General features: G+C 54.8%; 4 protein-coding genes across 4 annotated transcripts; 3 read left to right on the plus strand and 1 right to left on the minus strand.

Annotated features, from left to right (window-relative positions):
- The first annotated feature begins 1,306 nt into the window (after positions 1 to 1,306).
- Positions 1,307 to 3,346, plus strand: GLOTRDRAFT_113812 (uncharacterized protein). Its single transcript, XM_007863885.1, has 6 exons — positions 1,307 to 1,414; positions 1,465 to 1,615; positions 1,675 to 1,752; positions 1,804 to 1,928; positions 1,981 to 2,231; positions 2,280 to 3,346. The coding sequence occupies exons 1-6, from the start codon at positions 1,361 to 1,363 to the stop codon at positions 3,007 to 3,009; spliced, it is 1,389 nt and encodes a 462-aa protein (XP_007862076.1). The 5' UTR covers positions 1,307 to 1,360; the 3' UTR covers positions 3,010 to 3,346.
- Positions 3,347 to 3,408: 62 nt separating this feature from the next.
- Positions 3,409 to 4,332, minus strand: GLOTRDRAFT_135963 (cytochrome b5). Its single transcript, XM_007863886.1, has 6 exons — positions 4,172 to 4,332; positions 4,065 to 4,093; positions 3,960 to 3,996; positions 3,805 to 3,902; positions 3,670 to 3,746; positions 3,409 to 3,613 (listed from the first exon to the last, which is right to left on the minus strand). Exons 1-6 carry the CDS (start codon positions 4,257 to 4,259, stop codon positions 3,544 to 3,546), a joined length of 399 nt encoding a protein of 132 aa, XP_007862077.1. The 5' UTR covers positions 4,260 to 4,332; the 3' UTR covers positions 3,409 to 3,543.
- A 724-nt stretch (positions 4,333 to 5,056) lies between these two features.
- Positions 5,057 to 9,046, plus strand: GLOTRDRAFT_135964 (uncharacterized protein; the record flags this gene model as incomplete). Its single annotated transcript, XM_007863887.1, has 6 exons — positions 5,057 to 5,262; positions 5,319 to 5,521; positions 5,604 to 5,676; positions 5,734 to 6,592; positions 6,646 to 6,816; positions 6,877 to 9,046. Coding segments are annotated over 6 exons (3,681 nt in total), but the record flags the coding sequence as incomplete, so codon positions are not given.
- A 455-nt stretch (positions 9,047 to 9,501) lies between these two features.
- On the plus strand, positions 9,502 to 10,640 carry GLOTRDRAFT_70022 (uncharacterized protein). The gene is made up of 5 exons (XM_007863888.1): positions 9,502 to 9,645; positions 9,707 to 9,942; positions 9,996 to 10,172; positions 10,239 to 10,368; positions 10,431 to 10,640. The coding sequence occupies exons 1-5, from the start codon at positions 9,640 to 9,642 to the stop codon at positions 10,545 to 10,547; spliced, it is 666 nt and encodes a 221-aa protein (XP_007862079.1). The 5' UTR covers positions 9,502 to 9,639; the 3' UTR covers positions 10,548 to 10,640.
- Positions 10,641 to 16,617: the final 5,977 nt, after the last annotated feature.

Genomic DNA, 16,617 nt, shown 5'->3' on the forward strand with positions numbered 1-16,617 from the left:
GCCGGAAGTCCCAGTAATTGCTTCTGTGAACCAGGTGGACACTGCCTGGAACGGGCTGATATCTCAAGGGTTAAACGCGACAGGCAGGCTATTACGCCGTCCCCTCTCACAACAACCCGGCGTATCGGCTGGGTATCACACGGACAAGTACCTGGAAGAGCAATGTTATGAAGTGGGCAGCGGCTGCAGAACGCTTGCCCATTAACGTTTCGTCTGGATACTACTCAGGAATCCCAGTATGTTCCCGCTCGATTCCTCTGACCAGCAACATCGTAGGTGTCGTTTGCGCGGTCTTCCACACTTCTATCTAAACGAACACATAGTAAGTTTTCCCATTACGAGACCGGTGAGCAATGCCTGATATGTGGTCCACTCGCCACCCTGACGACATGTGAGCAATCTTGAGAGTGGGGGGGAAGGCGACGAGCAGCAGTTGAAGCTATGTGCTTGTCGACCGCATCCTCTAGATGATCTGTCAATAGTACCAACCGACTTCTTCAGGTCTCAGATGGCCATCAGCACGGTAAAGACATCCACAGATGCACCTTACCATATGGCTTATTGTCCGGTGGTCCTGGACGAACCAGGCGAACCCTTGTGCTGCGAAACCCTAACCATATTGAGAACGTTTGGAAGGATCGCTGGGGTTGAACTTGTGTGTATGACTTCGGTGCGACGCCGATGTGCTTGATATCAGACCACTCCTATGTGAGACATTCATGTTTACTAGTACACCGTATATATATACGTCCCTCCTCCGTAAAAGTTACTGCGAGGATAATGTCCCTCAGGTGCTTGGGTCTTAGACTAGCTCTCGTCCTCATGGCTTGTCTCACCTCTGAGTCTGGTCAGTACTCTCAAGGGCGGTAGCTACTTGAGCGCTGAGTCGCCGTTTTAACTTTGCGGCCTGAGCCTCGCTTCCAGACTCAAACGAAGGATAAGCGCCCTCTTTTTTCATTTCCACATCCTCGAGAGGATTTAGGCCGCACCGACATCGATATCCTATGTCGAGGGACCCGCAAGCCTATCTTTAGACTTCACCCTAGGTGCTCCTAGGTGCAGTTCAAGTGCTGGATTTCCCGACACAGTGCACCTCATTCGCTCGCTCCTCGCCCCCCATCCGTACGCGAACCTCCATAATTACCCCGCCGCTATGCGAGCCGATCGTGATGTCGGACGCGACGAAGGACGGACGAGCCAGAGCCACAACGCCCGTTCATTAAGTTGCTAGCACGTGGTGGCTGTCATGGTTTCCCTTTACGGCATTATATCCGTCATCACTCACGGCCGCCTCGTGCTGAATGGCTGACAGGAACATGCTGGTTGAACTTGCATAGCCTTCTACGATTCCCCCTTCGCCATGGACTTAACAAACGAGGAGATGAGGATGGTCCTCCAGGACGCGCTGGACGACGTGAGTGGCCTTCTGGACGATACAGGACACCGCTGACACGGCTCCCGCAGCTATGTTCGCCGAGGACGTCGATGAATTGCAAAGGCAGAGCGCTCCAAGCAATCCACGAACTCATGGGAGATATCTGCATCCCGGACGACCCCGCTGCGGACGATCGTCGCGATTATTTCCTGGCCCTCCAGGACACGTTCGAATGCAACAGTACGCCCCAGCTCCCGCAGCCTCTTACCCGCGATCTTTACTGATTGCCTTGTTCATAGTCCCTTCGCGAATATTGGATTGGATCTCTCACAGCACCGTTCGCCTGGAACAGTTAACGTCGAAGGAATGTCAAGATCGTATGCCACCCAAGCCCTTGTTCTCGTTAGCAATACTCACATATGTGACAGATGACCGAAAGGACCAGCTCAATGCCTTGGTGCCACTTCTAACGCGGGCGTTAGGAGTCATCCAAGGTTTCCCGCTTATGCACAAGCCCAGCAAAGCCTTCCTTGTACGGCAGTACAGCCTCGAGGTTCGTGCTCCCGTCAGAATCATCTTATCGGTCCTAACTATCTCGTCAAAAGATCCTCGTCGACTTACTTTCGGTTTCGCGGCGACTGCATCCTGCCCCTTCTACTCCGGATCACAAGCGGAGCAAATCTACGTCTTCGCCACACCCGGGCCACCGCACCCCACCAATGGAACTCCAGATTGCCATTCTGGATACCCTCATTTGTGCCTTGGTAGACTCCGTACCGGGTTTGCGGATCTTTGAGGAAATTGACGGCCTAAAAACCGTTGTGAAGGCATTGAAGAGGTCGCCCTATGATGTATCGTGAGTAACGTCCTCGATGCCGCGTTTCCTTGTGTTAACCCCTTGCAGTATGAAATGCATGGCATTCATCTGCTTCTACATGGGAGAGGATGAATTTGCATTGTCCGGCGATAGACCGCCAGCCTCGGAGACGCCTCGCCCTGTGCCACCTGTGCCTACCGCCCCTTCCACACCCGTCCGCAGCGGACACTCCAAAGCGCGATCACTGGCAGCCCGGCTCGAACTCCGACCCTCGCCATACGCGCTCTCCGGGCACTCATCCTCCTCATCCGAGTCCTCCGCGCTCTCCGATGCCGAGAGCTACACGTCCGTCGAGTCCAGCGCAGGGCCCAAGACCCCGCCCGACGACGCGCCACTCCACCACCCCCTCTCCGCGCTGCGCAGGGACGCCGACGCCATCCCGCAGAGCCCCAAGAAAGAGCGCTTCGCGCGCCTCGGCCTCGGCTCCGGGCCCAGCTCGCGCGGGGGCCTGAGCCCGATTGGTATCAGCGGCCTGAGCATCGAGATGACGCCCAGCACGCCCACGAAGGGCGAGGGCCGGTCTTCGTACGCGGACTCGGACGTGTCGTGCCTGTCGCCGAGGAGCCCCGCGGGGATGTACGACCGGCGCAGGCGGCTGCGCTCCCCGTCCCCGCCTACCCGGCAGAAGGGGAGGGGAGAGCGGCGCTTTCGCCCCAGGACAAAGGAGGAGAAGGAGGAGATCCTCGCGGGGATGGTCGACAACGTGGACTACCTCCTGGAAAACATGCGCAAGGTCGGCATTTGGGGTGCTTGCTGATCTACGCGAGAAAGAGTATTCTCCAGACACACACGGACACATCAACAACATCGTTCTATGAAATTCCCTCCCCTTCCCTTTCGCGCTTTTATTTTGTTTGCTGTCGACATTGCTATCGTTTTTCTGGTTTCGTAGCTTTCGCGTTGCATGCACCATACCGTGTATCCCAGGTGTCCATGTTGTAGCCCAGTATTCCCTCCCCCTCCTCCCGTTTTTCTCGTAACGCAGTATACGCCGATTCACGACTTCAATGATTTGTCCTGTTACGACATGTCCTTTATACTAGATTATAGAGGCTCCATGACCGCTATACTCGCATCCGTGCCCGAGACTCGTGAGATGCAGAAGGCTTTCGATGCTCTGAGTTACTGAGTCCCGCAACCGGCGCACAAGGCGTAAGCAGATATCGTCTAAGCAATGATAGCATTGACAGAACATATACTAAAGAATCCTAGAAGTAAATAGAAGCAGAGAGTACATGCGTTGGAACCCTGTCCGTGGTCACGCGGGCATGTACAGAAGATGTGGTGGTCCCTATGAGCTGGAGTAGAATCTCCAGGCGAAGTATGCGACCAGGAGAGACAGCGGGATGAAGTACATGATACTAGGTGGCAAGCGGATGTTACAAGAGTGCGAGGGGGTGGGGGGGTGAGAACGTACTTTGAACCTGATTGTACAGCGCCCTCGAAGTTCGAGGCGGTTGCGCTCGCAACTTGTTTGGCACCCTTCTTGAGCTCCTAGATAAATGACGGTGTTGTGAGTGGGTGGGGGGACGCAAGCAGAGAATGAACGTACGTCTAAAGCACCAAAGTCACCAACCAACATGGCGGGCATCATGGCACGGGCCTCGTCGGAGTGTCCGACGTCCTCGAATGCCTCCGTAGCATCCTTGCCTGTAGACGGAGCGGGATGTCAGAGAAAGGCGCTCAGGAAAAACGTACGATACGCACCGGCCTCGGCGATCATCACCTCATCTCCTCCCGGGTGCTAGAGAACGCAGCACGCACTGTTCAGCCCCTCCCGACGTCTCTCTAACAAGCGTCGAGCACTCCTACCTCGTCGATGAACTTTGTGACATCGTAGACTGCAATGCGGGGTGAGCCAACGTGGTCGAAATATCGGAGTAATGATTGGCTCGCGGCAGCCAGTGTTATCTACTGACCTTTGCCGTTGACGAGCAGCCAGAGCTTGTCCTTGGACGTGTGCTGCTTGAGCTCCTCGAGGCTGACGACTTTTCCTTCGGAGGCCATGGCGGAGAGTGGGGGAGTTGGAGGGGGCAGAGAGCAAAGCTACTACGTGTCTAAGTCGGACGTTGCAGGACGCCTATCCGCCCCTTATATTGGCTGTTCCCACGAATACACGTTATGATGCGATAGGAAATTTCCTCCGCCAGCGCATCCCCTCCGGCCGCGCGTAACACTGATTTCGTCAAACCAGATGCAGCGCATTTGCTTGCGGGCCCAGGATCGGAACGACGAGGAATGTTCGCTTCGAGACTCGCCCAGTCAAACGCGCGCAGAAATGGATTTATTCTGGTATTCAACGGTGTAGTCTAGACACGGATGTACGCAAGGTTTAGTACTCGAATGACCATATACACAAGGGGCAGTCAAGCGTGGACCAAGCAGAACTATTCTTCCATCTCGATAGTAGAGGTGACAGAGCATGAGATGGCCTCGGATGAGGTGCCCTGTCCCTAGGCAAATGCGAGTGGGTCGGATCACATCTTACAGCAAAACCAGGGGCCAGAAATCAATCGTTACCAGTTCATCGAGCAGCAGAGCCTTGACAGAGAACAGAGACACGAACAACAACTCGTTGAGACAAACGCCATTGTGGCAGGACCGACGCTCGAAGAAAAATTGCAGCCACTCAATATATCTGCCACAAATTGAGACTCCGCCTAAATGGCTACGCGTCTGATGGGCGTGTGGTAGCCACGCTGTGGATCGCCCAGCTCCTCCTTGTATTCCACTTCACGCGTCGCGCGTCTGCTCCCCCGCCTTCCAGTCCCCTGGCCGTCGCTGTCGGCCGCGGTCACGCCGCCATGGACTACTATGATACTTCCGACATTCTGGCCTCTCGTGCCCGCCCTGCAGTCCGCCCGACGCCGACCGTCACTCCCCCGGTCGTCCCCAGCTCCTTTTCCCTTTTCCGCCTCTCATGGCTCGCTGCGCTCGCGCTCATCGCGTGGCTAGTGATTCTCCAACTCAAGGTATATCTCAACAACTGGCAGGACAAGCACTACAGGCTGTGAGTGCTTTGTGAAAAAGAGACACTGATGCAGGTCTGATGTGGCCGATGCCCAGGTCGATGCGTAGGAGACACGGTATCCCGGATGACGACCATCGCCCGTTCAACGTGGCATATGCTGCCGCGCGGCAGATGAGGCTCTCGAGCGGTGAGTCGACACCAGAGGCGCAGTCCTTGCCCAGGCCGCGAGAGAACTTCCGCCCAATACGTGTCGAGTCAACGGATAGCTTGAGGTATCGTCAAAGGCCTGCGCAGGCAGGTACGTTTCATAGAAGCTGTGCTTGAGTCTATCATGCGTCTAATGAATCCTCGTGTCGTACATCACACGACTTCTTCTGTAGTACAATCTTATCAAAGCGCTCAGCGGTCGCATCTTCGTAATGACGGCAGCACTCTGGCCAACGATGGCATATCGTCAGTCTCTCGTCCCCCGTACGATCTCGTATATCGCTGCTGACCTGATTTTAACAGGTATATCCCGAAGCTACCTGCCAGGGCGCGGGAAGTAATCGTCGACAACGAGCTCGTGAAGGAGCCCGCATCGCCGCCGATCCCCCAGTCGTCTCGTATACAAACGGTCAGGTTCGCCGACGATCGCGAGGCGAGGCCTAGCGCAGACAAGGTATCAAGAAAACGTGGCTTGGATGACGAAGCTGATGTTGAGGTCTCCAAGCGCACGCGGACAGGTGGCAGGGAGGTTATCGACGTCGACGACAGGATGGACGAGGACCTCCCACAGAAGCGGGGTTCGAAACGCGGTCCCAGTCCAGAGGAGGATGAGGGGTATAGTTCGCGGCAGGAAGGTCGTGAGAAGAGGATCCGGAGGGTGTCGGCGGATAAGAATGCGGAGACTGAAGAGTTGATGGACACGGACGATGTTCCCAGAGGTAAGAAGCGGGACCGCGGGGAGGCGGGGTCGACCTTTGGCGGAGACGATTATTTGGACTTGGATGATTTGACTGGCTCGAGGCGCCGGCGACGGCGGATGGAGAAGCAGAGGTCGGATGTGCAGCTACGTGGGACAAAGCGTGATCGTGACTCCTCGACTGATGAAGAGCTTGAGGAGCTGCTTGAGGCAGCCGGGGCGCCCCGGAAGGATAGGGTGGCTAAGAAGCAGCGGGCCAAGGGGGCTTTAGCGGAGGAAGAAGAGGGAGACCAGTCTCTTATCGCATATGTGGACGATGAACCCGTCTCTGTCGATCCCCTCTGTAAAGGCCGGAAGATTGGTGAGGAGTGGGAGGAAAATGGGGAGCACTACAAGGTTGGGCCTAATGGGCAGAGACTCCGGCAGGCCTTGGTCAAGAAGTCACGGACCAGATTCCCTGGCATGGTGAGTGCTTTACTACGATCGATTCAGCTGAGTCTTGAAGGTAATTGCTGTAGCCGGTCGATTCAATGCATCCGGACAAGAGGGCTGCATGGGATGTTTTCGTGGAGAAATGGCTCTCGGAAGAGGAGTACAAAGAGGCAGAGGCTCGGCATGATCTGGCTTGGCAGGAAACGCCCGCGGGTACACCGCGGACACTCTACCTTGATGAGGATGGGAATATCCTGGTCCGTTTGCTTTCCATTTTGCTTTATCCCAATCCTCTAACGGGGATTTGTCTGCTCCAGGATACTCCTGGGAACAAGAGCTTGCTGTGGGCATCTCAGTTCAAGGAGGAGAGCCCGGTTAAACCGGGTTCACTGAAGCAGTCGGTTGCCGTGATTAGCAACAATAACAATAACAACGGCAGCAAGGGAAGTCCGTTCGCTTCTTCCCAGCGGGGAGCTCCTGGTCGTCGGATAGCTTCTGTGTATGCTACGGCAACGGCTACACAGGACAGTACTCCGACCGAGGCGACCCCTACGAAGAAGACTCTGTCTAAATGGGAGAAACAGGACCTGGAGGCTGCGGCTGTGCAACGGATGAGGAAAAAGGAGCAGGAGATCAGGGAAGCAGAGGAGAGGAAGAAGGCGGAGGAGCAGAGGAAGAGGGACGAGGAACAACGGAAGAGGGAAGAGGAGCAACGGAAGAAGGAAGAGGAGCAGAAGAAGGTGGGATCAGCGCCAGCCCAAAGCAGTGCTTCGCCGTTCGCTATGCCTAAGCCTCCTACTTCGGGTGAGAGCAGTGCACCAGCTCCTCCCGCGATTACCTTCACTGCGCCTTCTGGAGATTCATCGAAACCGCCCGCCTCTGCTCCTGCCCCGACACCGTCTGGACCATCTACCGTGCCTTCCTTCTCCTTGCCTACCGCTAGCGGTGACTCCTCAAAGCCTACGTCCTTCTCATGGCCCCCGGCTCCCGCACCAGTAGACAAGGAGAAGGTCGCCGCAAGCGGCTCTGCGTCTGCCCCTAGTGGACCGGCTGCCCCGTCCTTCTTCAGCACCCCGCCCAAGCAACCGACCCAGGCGCAGCCTGCCGCTGCGCCTTCATCGGGCTCCAGCATTCCCAACTTCTTTGGGCCTAAGGGCACGAGTTCGACTCATGGAGTGACTACCCCGCAGTCCAATCATACGGCTGATATGAATGCGTCTACCACGCCGGCGAGCGCGCCTCCCTCGCAGCCATCGTTCTTCGGCAATCCTAGTAACGCTCCTGCAGCGCCGTCCTCGGCGTCTCCGTTCACTTTCGGCAATACTGCAGCACCACAGTCGTCTTCGGTGTTCGGTGGGGCGGGCGAGCAACAGAAGAAGGTGGAGGGAAAGCAGCCAGAGCAGGCGCCCCCACCTGCCGGTGGGTCACTGCTATCGCGGTTGGGAGGTTTTAGCACGCCGAACTCGGGCACGTCGCAGCAGCCGTCGGCTGCCCCTTCTCAAGGTGCTACGTCGATATTTGGTAACCCCGCACCTTCCTCGCAGACGGGGGCTGGTCAAACGACTTCGATATTCGGTGCTCCCAGCTCGAACTCTTCTCAGCAGGCTACGACAAGCTCAGCTCCTGCCCCCGCGACTGAACCGATGAAGCCGAAGTTCAAGTTTGAGACTCCTGCGACTCGCAGCGCTGCTCCGTCGCCTGCTCCTACTCCCGCGGGTTCCGAAACTCCGAAATCTGGAGGGTTTACTTTCAACTTTGGTACCTCAAAGCCTGCTACAGGAGGTGCACCAAGTGCCTCGGGTAATGCGACTGGGTCGGTCTTCGGATCCTCGTCCGCTCCTGGCGGAGGGAACAGCATGTCAACCAATGCGTCGACATCATCAGTGTTCGGGCAGACCAGCGCCCCTGGCGCGGCGACTACTGCGTTCCCGTCGACCTCTTCAGCTGCGCCGACGTTTGGTTCCACTACGTTTGGTGCTCCGAATTCGACGAGCCAGCCGGAGGCACCGAAGTCGGCTTTCTCCCTTCCGTCCTCGAGTTCATCTGCGTCCCAGGCTAGCAGCTCTCCCTTCACCTTCGGCGGAAAACCCGCCGAAACCGCGAAACCTCCTCAAACATCCTCTGCGTCACCTTTCTCATTCCCAACGTCTTCTGCTGCGAGTTCGTCGAAGCCGGCCGAGCCGCCGAAGGCCTCGTTTACCTTTAGCGGTTTGTCTGGTGCTACGGGAACTGGCGGGCTGCCTACTCCCTCCGCCACTGAGAACAAGACCATGTTCACGTTCAGCGGGCTATCAAATCCGTCTTCGTCGAACCCCAGTGGCAGCTCGCCGTTTGGAACGCAGGCCTCCGGCAACAGCGCTACCTCATCGAACATATTCGGGAACCCTTCCACCCCCTCCACTAGCCAACCCGGTAGTAATTCGGGTCTGGGTTCCTTTAAATTCCCGACCGCTCCTTCGTCGAGTACCTTCACCTGGCCAAAGCCTGGTGAAAAGAAATAAAATGTGTCTCCAACCCGTTTTTTGTTATTCCTCTGGCCTCTCTCGCATCCCTCCGCACTCTGTAGCATACGCATTTTGCCACTCATCAGTACCATTGCATGTAATCTCTCCCGGTTTCTGAAGTTGATTGGTTCTCGTTTGTACGGGAACATTGCATTCGCCGTTACTTCCTTGTCCCGTGCTTGATATTTTGTCGTGTCCAAGGTTTGAAGTTTTTTTGTGCGCCGGGGAATCTACCAGCCAGGTGATGCTATTCTGTATCTGGCTGGACTCGAGCAGAGCTCTGAGCTTCGAGGAGTATTTCCGAATTTTCATTCCGACGCGACGCGATCCATGACGATCACGTGCAGTAGCCGCCCAGGCCTAACCATGTGCCGCCGGCACTTTGTCAGCAGCTGTCCGGTTTCCTCCTTATGACGCCACACGAGTGGCTGACGGGACGAGGAGAGCCTGCACGATCGCCGTGCTACGCCGTGTCTCCAGCTATAAGAATAGACAGTCCACTGGCTGGCATTACGATACAGCCCTCTATACCCCCATAACGTCTTGTAATTGTACCCGCCTTTTTACTAGACAAAGATGAAGGCAAGTAGCAGGAAACCGTGTGCTCGCAGCCCGTTTACTGACGCGAACATTACACAAGTAGATCGTTAGCTCAGATGACATTGATAACTACCAGCGCGCGACCGCGATTGGAGGCGCCAAAGGTTTCTTTGGGGGTCTCGCAGTTGCTGGACCAGCATCCTACATTCTGAACAAGCGATGGCCGTACTACCGCCAGCTTCCCCCGTCTCTGAAGGCGTTCGGCATCATCTTGGTCGCCGTGCCGTCGTTTGTGATTGCTGCTGAGCACGCGGGGCAGAAGTACGAGAAGGATCATTGGTGAGCTCCAATCTTGTACCTGGTTTGCGGCATGGTATTCACCGGGAAAATAGGACTGGTGTGGGGAAGGTCGAGTTGGACACTGCAGCAGCGAGGGAGCAAGCCCGCTGGGAGGCTCTGAGCCCCTCGGAGAAGGTGAAGGATTGGGCTGCTAGGCATCAATACGGTGTCATTGGCGGCAGTTGGGCTTTGTCCATGGTTGGCTCGTTCGGCTGGATCATGCGGGACCCGTAAGTCCACGACATCCCTCGTTTCTCGCTAATGTTTGGTGCTGACTTGTACCCCGTCGCATTTAGACATCAGTCGTTTGCTCAGAAGATCGTGCAAGCGCGTATGTGGGCGCAGGGGTTGACCATCGGGGTACTCCTAGCCGCCGGTGCAATCTCGCACGCGAACCGCCACAACCAAGGCAGTGCGCGCAATGCGGTATGTATCATAGTTTCTTTGGGATCGTCGCAGCCGTTTTCTGACCGGTGTGGCGAGTACAGATTCCAGACCACTCATGGAAGGACATCCTTGAGCAGGAGGAGCGCGTTCAACAGGAAGCTCGTGCAGCTCAGTCTGCATCGACGTCTGCTTCTGCGGCTGCGCCTGCCTCGTCGTGATTCAAAAGTAGACTACCTTGGGACTATCATTAATATGGACGTACATAAACTCCTGTGTAGTATAGAACTATCGTATCATGAACACCCTCCGTCACGAAAACCGACAGCGAGCGATGTGTGGTCGACATCCTGCATTGCCAGAACCCGAGCAGTCCTCAATCATGGTGCATGATGGCTCGCCAGCAATTCGAGAGATAAGCTTGTTTGCAAATTGTACGCGAGGGGGACAGACAGACATTCCTGACGGTGAGGCCCGGTCCACCAGAGGTTGGACAGGTAGAGTCTGGTAACGACGCTGCTGAGCCAGCAGAAGGTAATTGTGACGTCCGCACATAATGGCTGCGTGCTACGACGGAAACTTGTGCTATGAGATCTTGGCACGCCCCTCGGTTCATGCAATCCGCAGAATCCCAGGGCAGTAGTGCGGAGGGTAAAGTTGCATTTGTTAGACGCCGTAAGAGTCAGATCAAAATCTCGGGTGTCCAGTAATAAGGCGGGTGCCAACACCGGTCCATGCCCAAGTCGAGAGGTGTCACGATGTCGCCGCTAGTCCGTCCATGTTTATGTCGAGTTCGTCACGAGTTAGTTGACAAGGCATCAGAGCTTCAATGGCTCTTATATTCCGTTCGTCTGAGGCCAGATGAGAAAGGATGAATGAAGTAGAGAATGCGGACTGGAGTCGAGGAGATGGGTACGAATCGCAACCATTTCCTCGACTCACAGTCCGCTGCAGGAGCCAAGCAGAGACAGTGATGCTGGCCGTGCTAATTGACTCACAGGTGGTCGCGGTGACACAGCGACAGATGATAGCTTCGGTCGTCGACAGCTTGAGCGCGACGCTTGAACCGAGTACGGTTAAGCGGATGTCCGAGCTGGTGATAGAGGGGTTACAATAATGAAGTCCCTGGTACTAGTACTTAAGCTTGGGCATAATTGATTAGTCTCGTGCCAGTGTGTCAAATATCTTCAGGTGGAGACTTGCCTGGATAAGTGGGGTCCTGGCTGGTACCCTGGCATTGGTGTCCCCTAATAACGCACTGGTAGGGACGGCTTACTGGAGCTCACGCACGACCTCACAAGTGAGCCGGTCGGGAGAAATCAGTGACACGAACAATTCTCTTGACTGACCTCTCAACTCCAATTCTGCGATGCACCTGTTGTTGAATCGCGATACTTGACGCTATGCTTTGTCTACCCAGGTAAAATACCAGGAAGTTAGGCGAGCCGCGACACGAGCCTCGTGGACCTCACAGACTACAGTCCCTAAGTTACCTTGCGACTAGCAAGGTCTCCGTGCGACTAGCAAGGTCTCCGTGCGACTAGCAAGGTCTCCGTGCGTCGGGAATTGAGCCATCATAATTGTATTTGTTTGTGGCCTAGGAATCGAATCCCGTTCAAGTTCCATTGACGTCGCATCCCGTACGTGGCTTCATTAACGTTCGCTCAAAGTGTCTCTGACCCTGAACCCAGCCCATGATTAGTATGTCAAGAAAATTTTACCCTGTGATCTAGCAAAGTCTCTGCAAGTACTGCGGAAGTCAGTCTTCCCACGGCGGAGTTATTTGCATTAGTTTCTCTGTGGCTTGGTGTATGTTTTGGTCACATTGTCTCCTTGCTCTGGATATTCGCATCGTGAATTTTCCTGTCGTCAACTTGTAGTATAAATCGTACACCTGACTCTCATTCCCTACACTATCTTGCGACTAGCAAAGTTGTTGCGCTTCCGGAACTCCGCCATCAAAAGTGGTATTTATGTGTGGCAATTGATGACCTGAAGACCACTCCTGTTCCTTGATCTCTGTATAACAGCTTACCGTTGTATTCTCCACAAGCAACTTTATCCCTATGACCTGCAAGCAGTAATTCATCATACTAGAGACCCAGTGGAAAGAAAATTGAAGCCAGCATCAAGTCGCATTGACAAGGTATACGCCGGCGATAGCCGGTGCTTCTCGAGTTTTGCAAAACCCTATGTAGGCATAGGTAGGCATGCGCTTGACTTTCGCGAGGGTGGCGTACTCGGCAGCGTGCACGCCCGATTTCCCTTATCCTTCCCGCGATAGTCTGAATAACTTCCGCACGACCGGTGACTGTGCCGAATCGCGACTTACCCTCTTACGGCCCATTCACATGCGGTCGTACGTTCAAGTCCTCCCAGATGGAATACCAAATGCGCTGAGATGCAGTGTCAATGCGAGGAGGTCTCTCATATGCAAGCGGTCTCGGCTGTCTCATTTCGGCTGGTAGGGACCCAGTGAAAAACCAGTTCGCCAACTTGCAAGCCTGGTTCTAGTCAGGAACTCTTCGGGCTGCCCCACCACGACCGGTGCGCAGTATACCATCCTGGGTGGCCTCTATCGCATCGTTACTCAATCCCGCCTGCTCCTTTAACCTTAAGCGAAGAGAGGCTGCTTGCTGACATTGAAGACTTTGCCCTCAGCAGGATCTCTACTGAGAAGCCGTGATCCGCCGTTCATTGCCTAGGGTAATATTTTCGATCATATCGCAGCGCATACCTCATACCATCGTCGATACGGAACTTGACCTAACTCGTCCCGCTCATCGCTCACGGGACGTCATGTGGAATCCTGGTGACTAGATTTGCTGAGGCCTGCACGCGTGAAAGCAGATGCTACTCGGTAAGACCGAGGCCTTTATCAGATACGCTGCGTTATCCTTACGTCCGTTTGCCCCTTAGCGATGACAAGACCAGGAGGACGGTAACTCCACACCCGCAAACGTAGCGGCGGTAGCGCTGCCGCTGTCGCCTCTCACGAACGGTGCATGAGCTCTCATTCCTCGTGGTCCCATTATGGCAAATGGTGGTCGCCTATGACTGGAGAAACTGTCACCCGAAAGACTTTACCATCTGCGGAATTGCCCTGACAGACTAGCCCAAAACCTTGGCGCATAGGCGGGAGGATGTCCACCGCGTATAATGGGTCGGAATGGTCCTCACCTTCCTATACGTCCCACAAAGAGTGGGTCAAGGATTCAATCGATTCGAGAGTTTGCTCACAACGACGCATAACCCTCAAAATTCAGCGTGATCTGGTGGAGTACATGTTCGAATTCGCGCGGATCCGGCCCTCGGGCTACTTGATTAATTTTGGGAGCCATGAATACCGGCTACAACTGTTTCCTGCGCCCAGAAGGACCGTCTTATCCGACTCTCTGTCGCCGCAGGAGCGTATAATGCTACCGTGTAAAACTTGCCTGCCGCCAATGCTGAAGGACTCAGACGGACGGCGGACTGCAGCGTGCTTGACCGTGCCATACGAGGCCTGTGTCTGTCGGCAGTATATCACGTATACATGCAATGTCCATGCACTTCAATTGTATGCCATGATGCTCACTTTGATCAGTCCAAAGCTCCCAAGACTGCAATGGTGTAACTAAACGCCGGATGCTAGGCTCCTCCTAGTGCCAGTCCAATCTTTCGAGGTACAATTCGCCTTAGCCGAGGTTTTCGCCATTGCTGCCACCTTGTGGAAGAATATGCCCTGACAGTTTTTCGTCCCCCCGGAGCGTCGGCCGGGTATCTCGGTCCACATGACCAATACATGATTCTAGTGCGCGAACTACGTACGTGGGGAAGACTGGGGGAAGATTGGGTATAGCTAACGGGCTTTCTTATGCGTCTTCGTGGCGCTTGGACCAACGCCTATTCTATCTCCACTCAACTTGCTCTCACGTCTGTTACTGCACTCAACTGCGGCACTCCGACGAGTTGTACACTTGTCAAGAGCTCACTCAGAGCCCGCGATATCCTTGTCCCTCAGGACGACGTCCGAAAGTGGGTCGAGCCTGATCAAGGTCAAGAATACACTTCCTTCCTCTCCACGCTTCTCTATCCATTGACAGCGAAGTGCGTTCTTATCTCCTTAACGACCGTGTGGTACGCAAATGGATCTGAATCTCAGAGATGCAAATGCGCGGGAAGGCTTGCAATACAGTACGTACTCCCTGTCCCGAATCTATCGGTCCCACTGACAGATCACGAAGATTGATGAAAGTGCTGTATCTCCCGGGGAAGTCCCACATGCTCTGTATTCGGTATTATTCACTCCTCTATGGAGCCCAGCAGTGCGCACTGTTGCAGCGGTCTTGACTTGCATTGACGTCTACGCAATGGCAGGTCTCCAGGCAATCCGGACATCGCGATAATTCTAGAATATCGCCTTGCCCGCTGAGAAGTGGGGCTCGTCGCAAGTGCTGTAGCGGTCGCCCTACCCCTGATAAGTCAATCCGGCGGAATATCCAGGGACCTTGTTCTGCTCTGCTTTGCCACGACGGGATAACCTGGCCCTGCTCCTCGACAAGCTCGGCGATATGTTCACCACTTGAAAACCCCGGGCCGTGGGCAAATACCCCTGCATGGTTTCATTGTGTATCGGTGTGTTGCAGTAAACTGTCATCTCATCATCACAGCATTTGCATCACTTGTCCATTGCATTCGGTTGAGCGCCCGGATTGGCTCTTGCCCAATGCCGAACATACACAGCTGGGAAGATGGATCACGGCCCCGTCACTGGCAGTGGACATCAGCGCAGGACACGGGGGATGCCGGCCACATCTGCGTCGACATTTATAGCCATCGATCGTGGATTCACTCCGTCTGGCATCTCTCGGGCTGCACAGGTTGCTGTCGGAGGCAAAATGAAATCCTGTTTATTGATCGACTCAACGGGCTTCTCGTGATGAAGAAGCGGTCCGTTCTCCTAAAAGTGCACCGTACCGAGATATCACCTCCGCTCGTGTCCATGATGTATCAAGGATCTGTGCGAACAAGCTCATGCTCCCCTCTGAGCGGACTCGAAATGTACAGACACGAGTGTCTTATCCTGTCCTATCCAGCTAATGATGGGACAACCTAGCCTTCCCTCTCGGAGCTCTCCGCGAGGGTCACTGCTCCACCACTCGAACCAGGACCTACGGACTCACTGCGAACACACGTCCGAGCGTGGTGGTACGGCGGCCTTCGGCCTTTCAATCTCATTTCCTTCCTTTCTCAGGACCACCCAATAATTACTCGGTACCGAGTGCAAGGCACACAAAGAGGAGCAGCGTCAATTTGGCAGAGGCGGTGTGGCTCCCATGGTCGCAGGAATCCAGGCTCAGCCGTTCCCACTGAGGAATGAAGACGGCGTTGATGAGGGTAGAAAAGGAGATTTGGGGTACTCAATGCTTGTTTCGAACTCCAGTCCGGAGTGACCACCTCTTCGGCGAGTCAGTTACTATTAGAATAAGATATTGCAAAATTTCGAGCTCCCGTATGCCAAAGTTTGTAGACGACTTCGCGTCGGATCATAGACTGACGAGTATGTTATCCCGGTCAATGACAAGCCTTGGGGACTCGTCGCAAGATGATTATTGGGCTCCATGATCGCAGCAGAAGCTCACGGCCATGCTAGCATGTCCCCCCCCCCCCCCAAGAGATGTCACCTTAGACATATGTTTATAGTCATTGCAAAGAATTACTGACAGATGATAGGTCTCCACGCTGAGTGGGGGTGATTGGCTCCCGATAGGACTGCGCGTGAAATGCACTGCCATAGCTCATTATTAGTATTAATGCAATAGCTATAGCATACGTCAATGACTTAATCTCAACGGTATCCCGCTCCTACCCAATCGAAGAACAAGCGTGAGTAATTCGATGCTGGGGCCACCCATAGCGGGATCCAGTACTAGCCAGATCCCATACGAGGACGCAGGACATCGTGCAAGCATCGGTCCTTGTCCGATGACCGTAGTCCAAAGTCCTTAAGCTTCAGAGGTGAGGTCGGGGCTCCACATACCGGTAGATACGCCGAACTCGTCAACGGCGGAGGAGCGTAGTCCGCCTCGGAAGAAGACTTGAAAACCATAGGGTCACAAGCCCAGCGTGGGCCGTAAAAGGTGTAAGGACCATCGAGGCAGAGATACAACTGAGCAAAGAGCCATCCTTCCAACCAGTAGTTTGGATCGTCGGTACGGTGATTGCGTTTGCCAGCCGTGCAGATGACTCTAGTTAAGTTTGTCTCCGAGTATCTCACGACCTTACAAGCCGTCCTAGAGATGTGGTGTT

The sequence above is a fragment of the Gloeophyllum trabeum genome (assembly GCF_000344685.1).
Source record: "Gloeophyllum trabeum ATCC 11539 unplaced genomic scaffold GLOTRscaffold_00002, whole genome shotgun sequence".
NCBI classification, from domain to species: domain Eukaryota; kingdom Fungi; phylum Basidiomycota; class Agaricomycetes; order Gloeophyllales; family Gloeophyllaceae; genus Gloeophyllum; species Gloeophyllum trabeum.

What these genes read in the sequence shown, in the direction of transcription:
- GLOTRDRAFT_70022 (XM_007863888.1), top strand. An exon ending in AAGTACGAGAAGGATCATTG is followed by an intron (nt 9,943 to 9,995) that starts GTGAGCTCCAAT and finishes CCGGGAAAATAG; the next exon opens with GACTGGTGTGGGGAAGGTCG. An exon ending in AAGGCAGTGCGCGCAATGCG is followed by an intron (nt 10,369 to 10,430) that starts GTATGTATCATA and finishes TGGCGAGTACAG; the next exon opens with ATTCCAGACCACTCATGGAA.
- GLOTRDRAFT_135963 (XM_007863886.1), bottom strand. Translation starts at nt 4,259, where the DNA reads ATGGCCTCCGAAGGAAAAGTCGTCAGCCTCGAGGAGCTCAAGCAGCAC. An exon ending in GCTGCTCGTCAACGGCAAAG is followed by an intron (nt 4,094 to 4,171) that starts GTCAGTAGATAA and finishes CCCGCATTGCAG; the next exon opens with TCTACGATGTCACAAAGTTC. An exon ending in GCTGTACAATCAGGTTCAAA is followed by an intron (nt 3,614 to 3,669) that starts GTACGTTCTCAC and finishes CTTGCCACCTAG; the next exon opens with TATCATGTACTTCATCCCGC.
- GLOTRDRAFT_113812 (XM_007863885.1), top strand. Translation starts at nt 1,361, where the DNA reads ATGGACTTAACAAACGAGGAGATGAGGATGGTCCTCCAGGACGCGCTG. An exon ending in GTCGAAGGAATGTCAAGATC is followed by an intron (nt 1,753 to 1,803) that starts GTATGCCACCCA and finishes CATATGTGACAG; the next exon opens with ATGACCGAAAGGACCAGCTC. An exon ending in TACGGCAGTACAGCCTCGAG is followed by an intron (nt 1,929 to 1,980) that starts GTTCGTGCTCCC and finishes TCTCGTCAAAAG; the next exon opens with ATCCTCGTCGACTTACTTTC.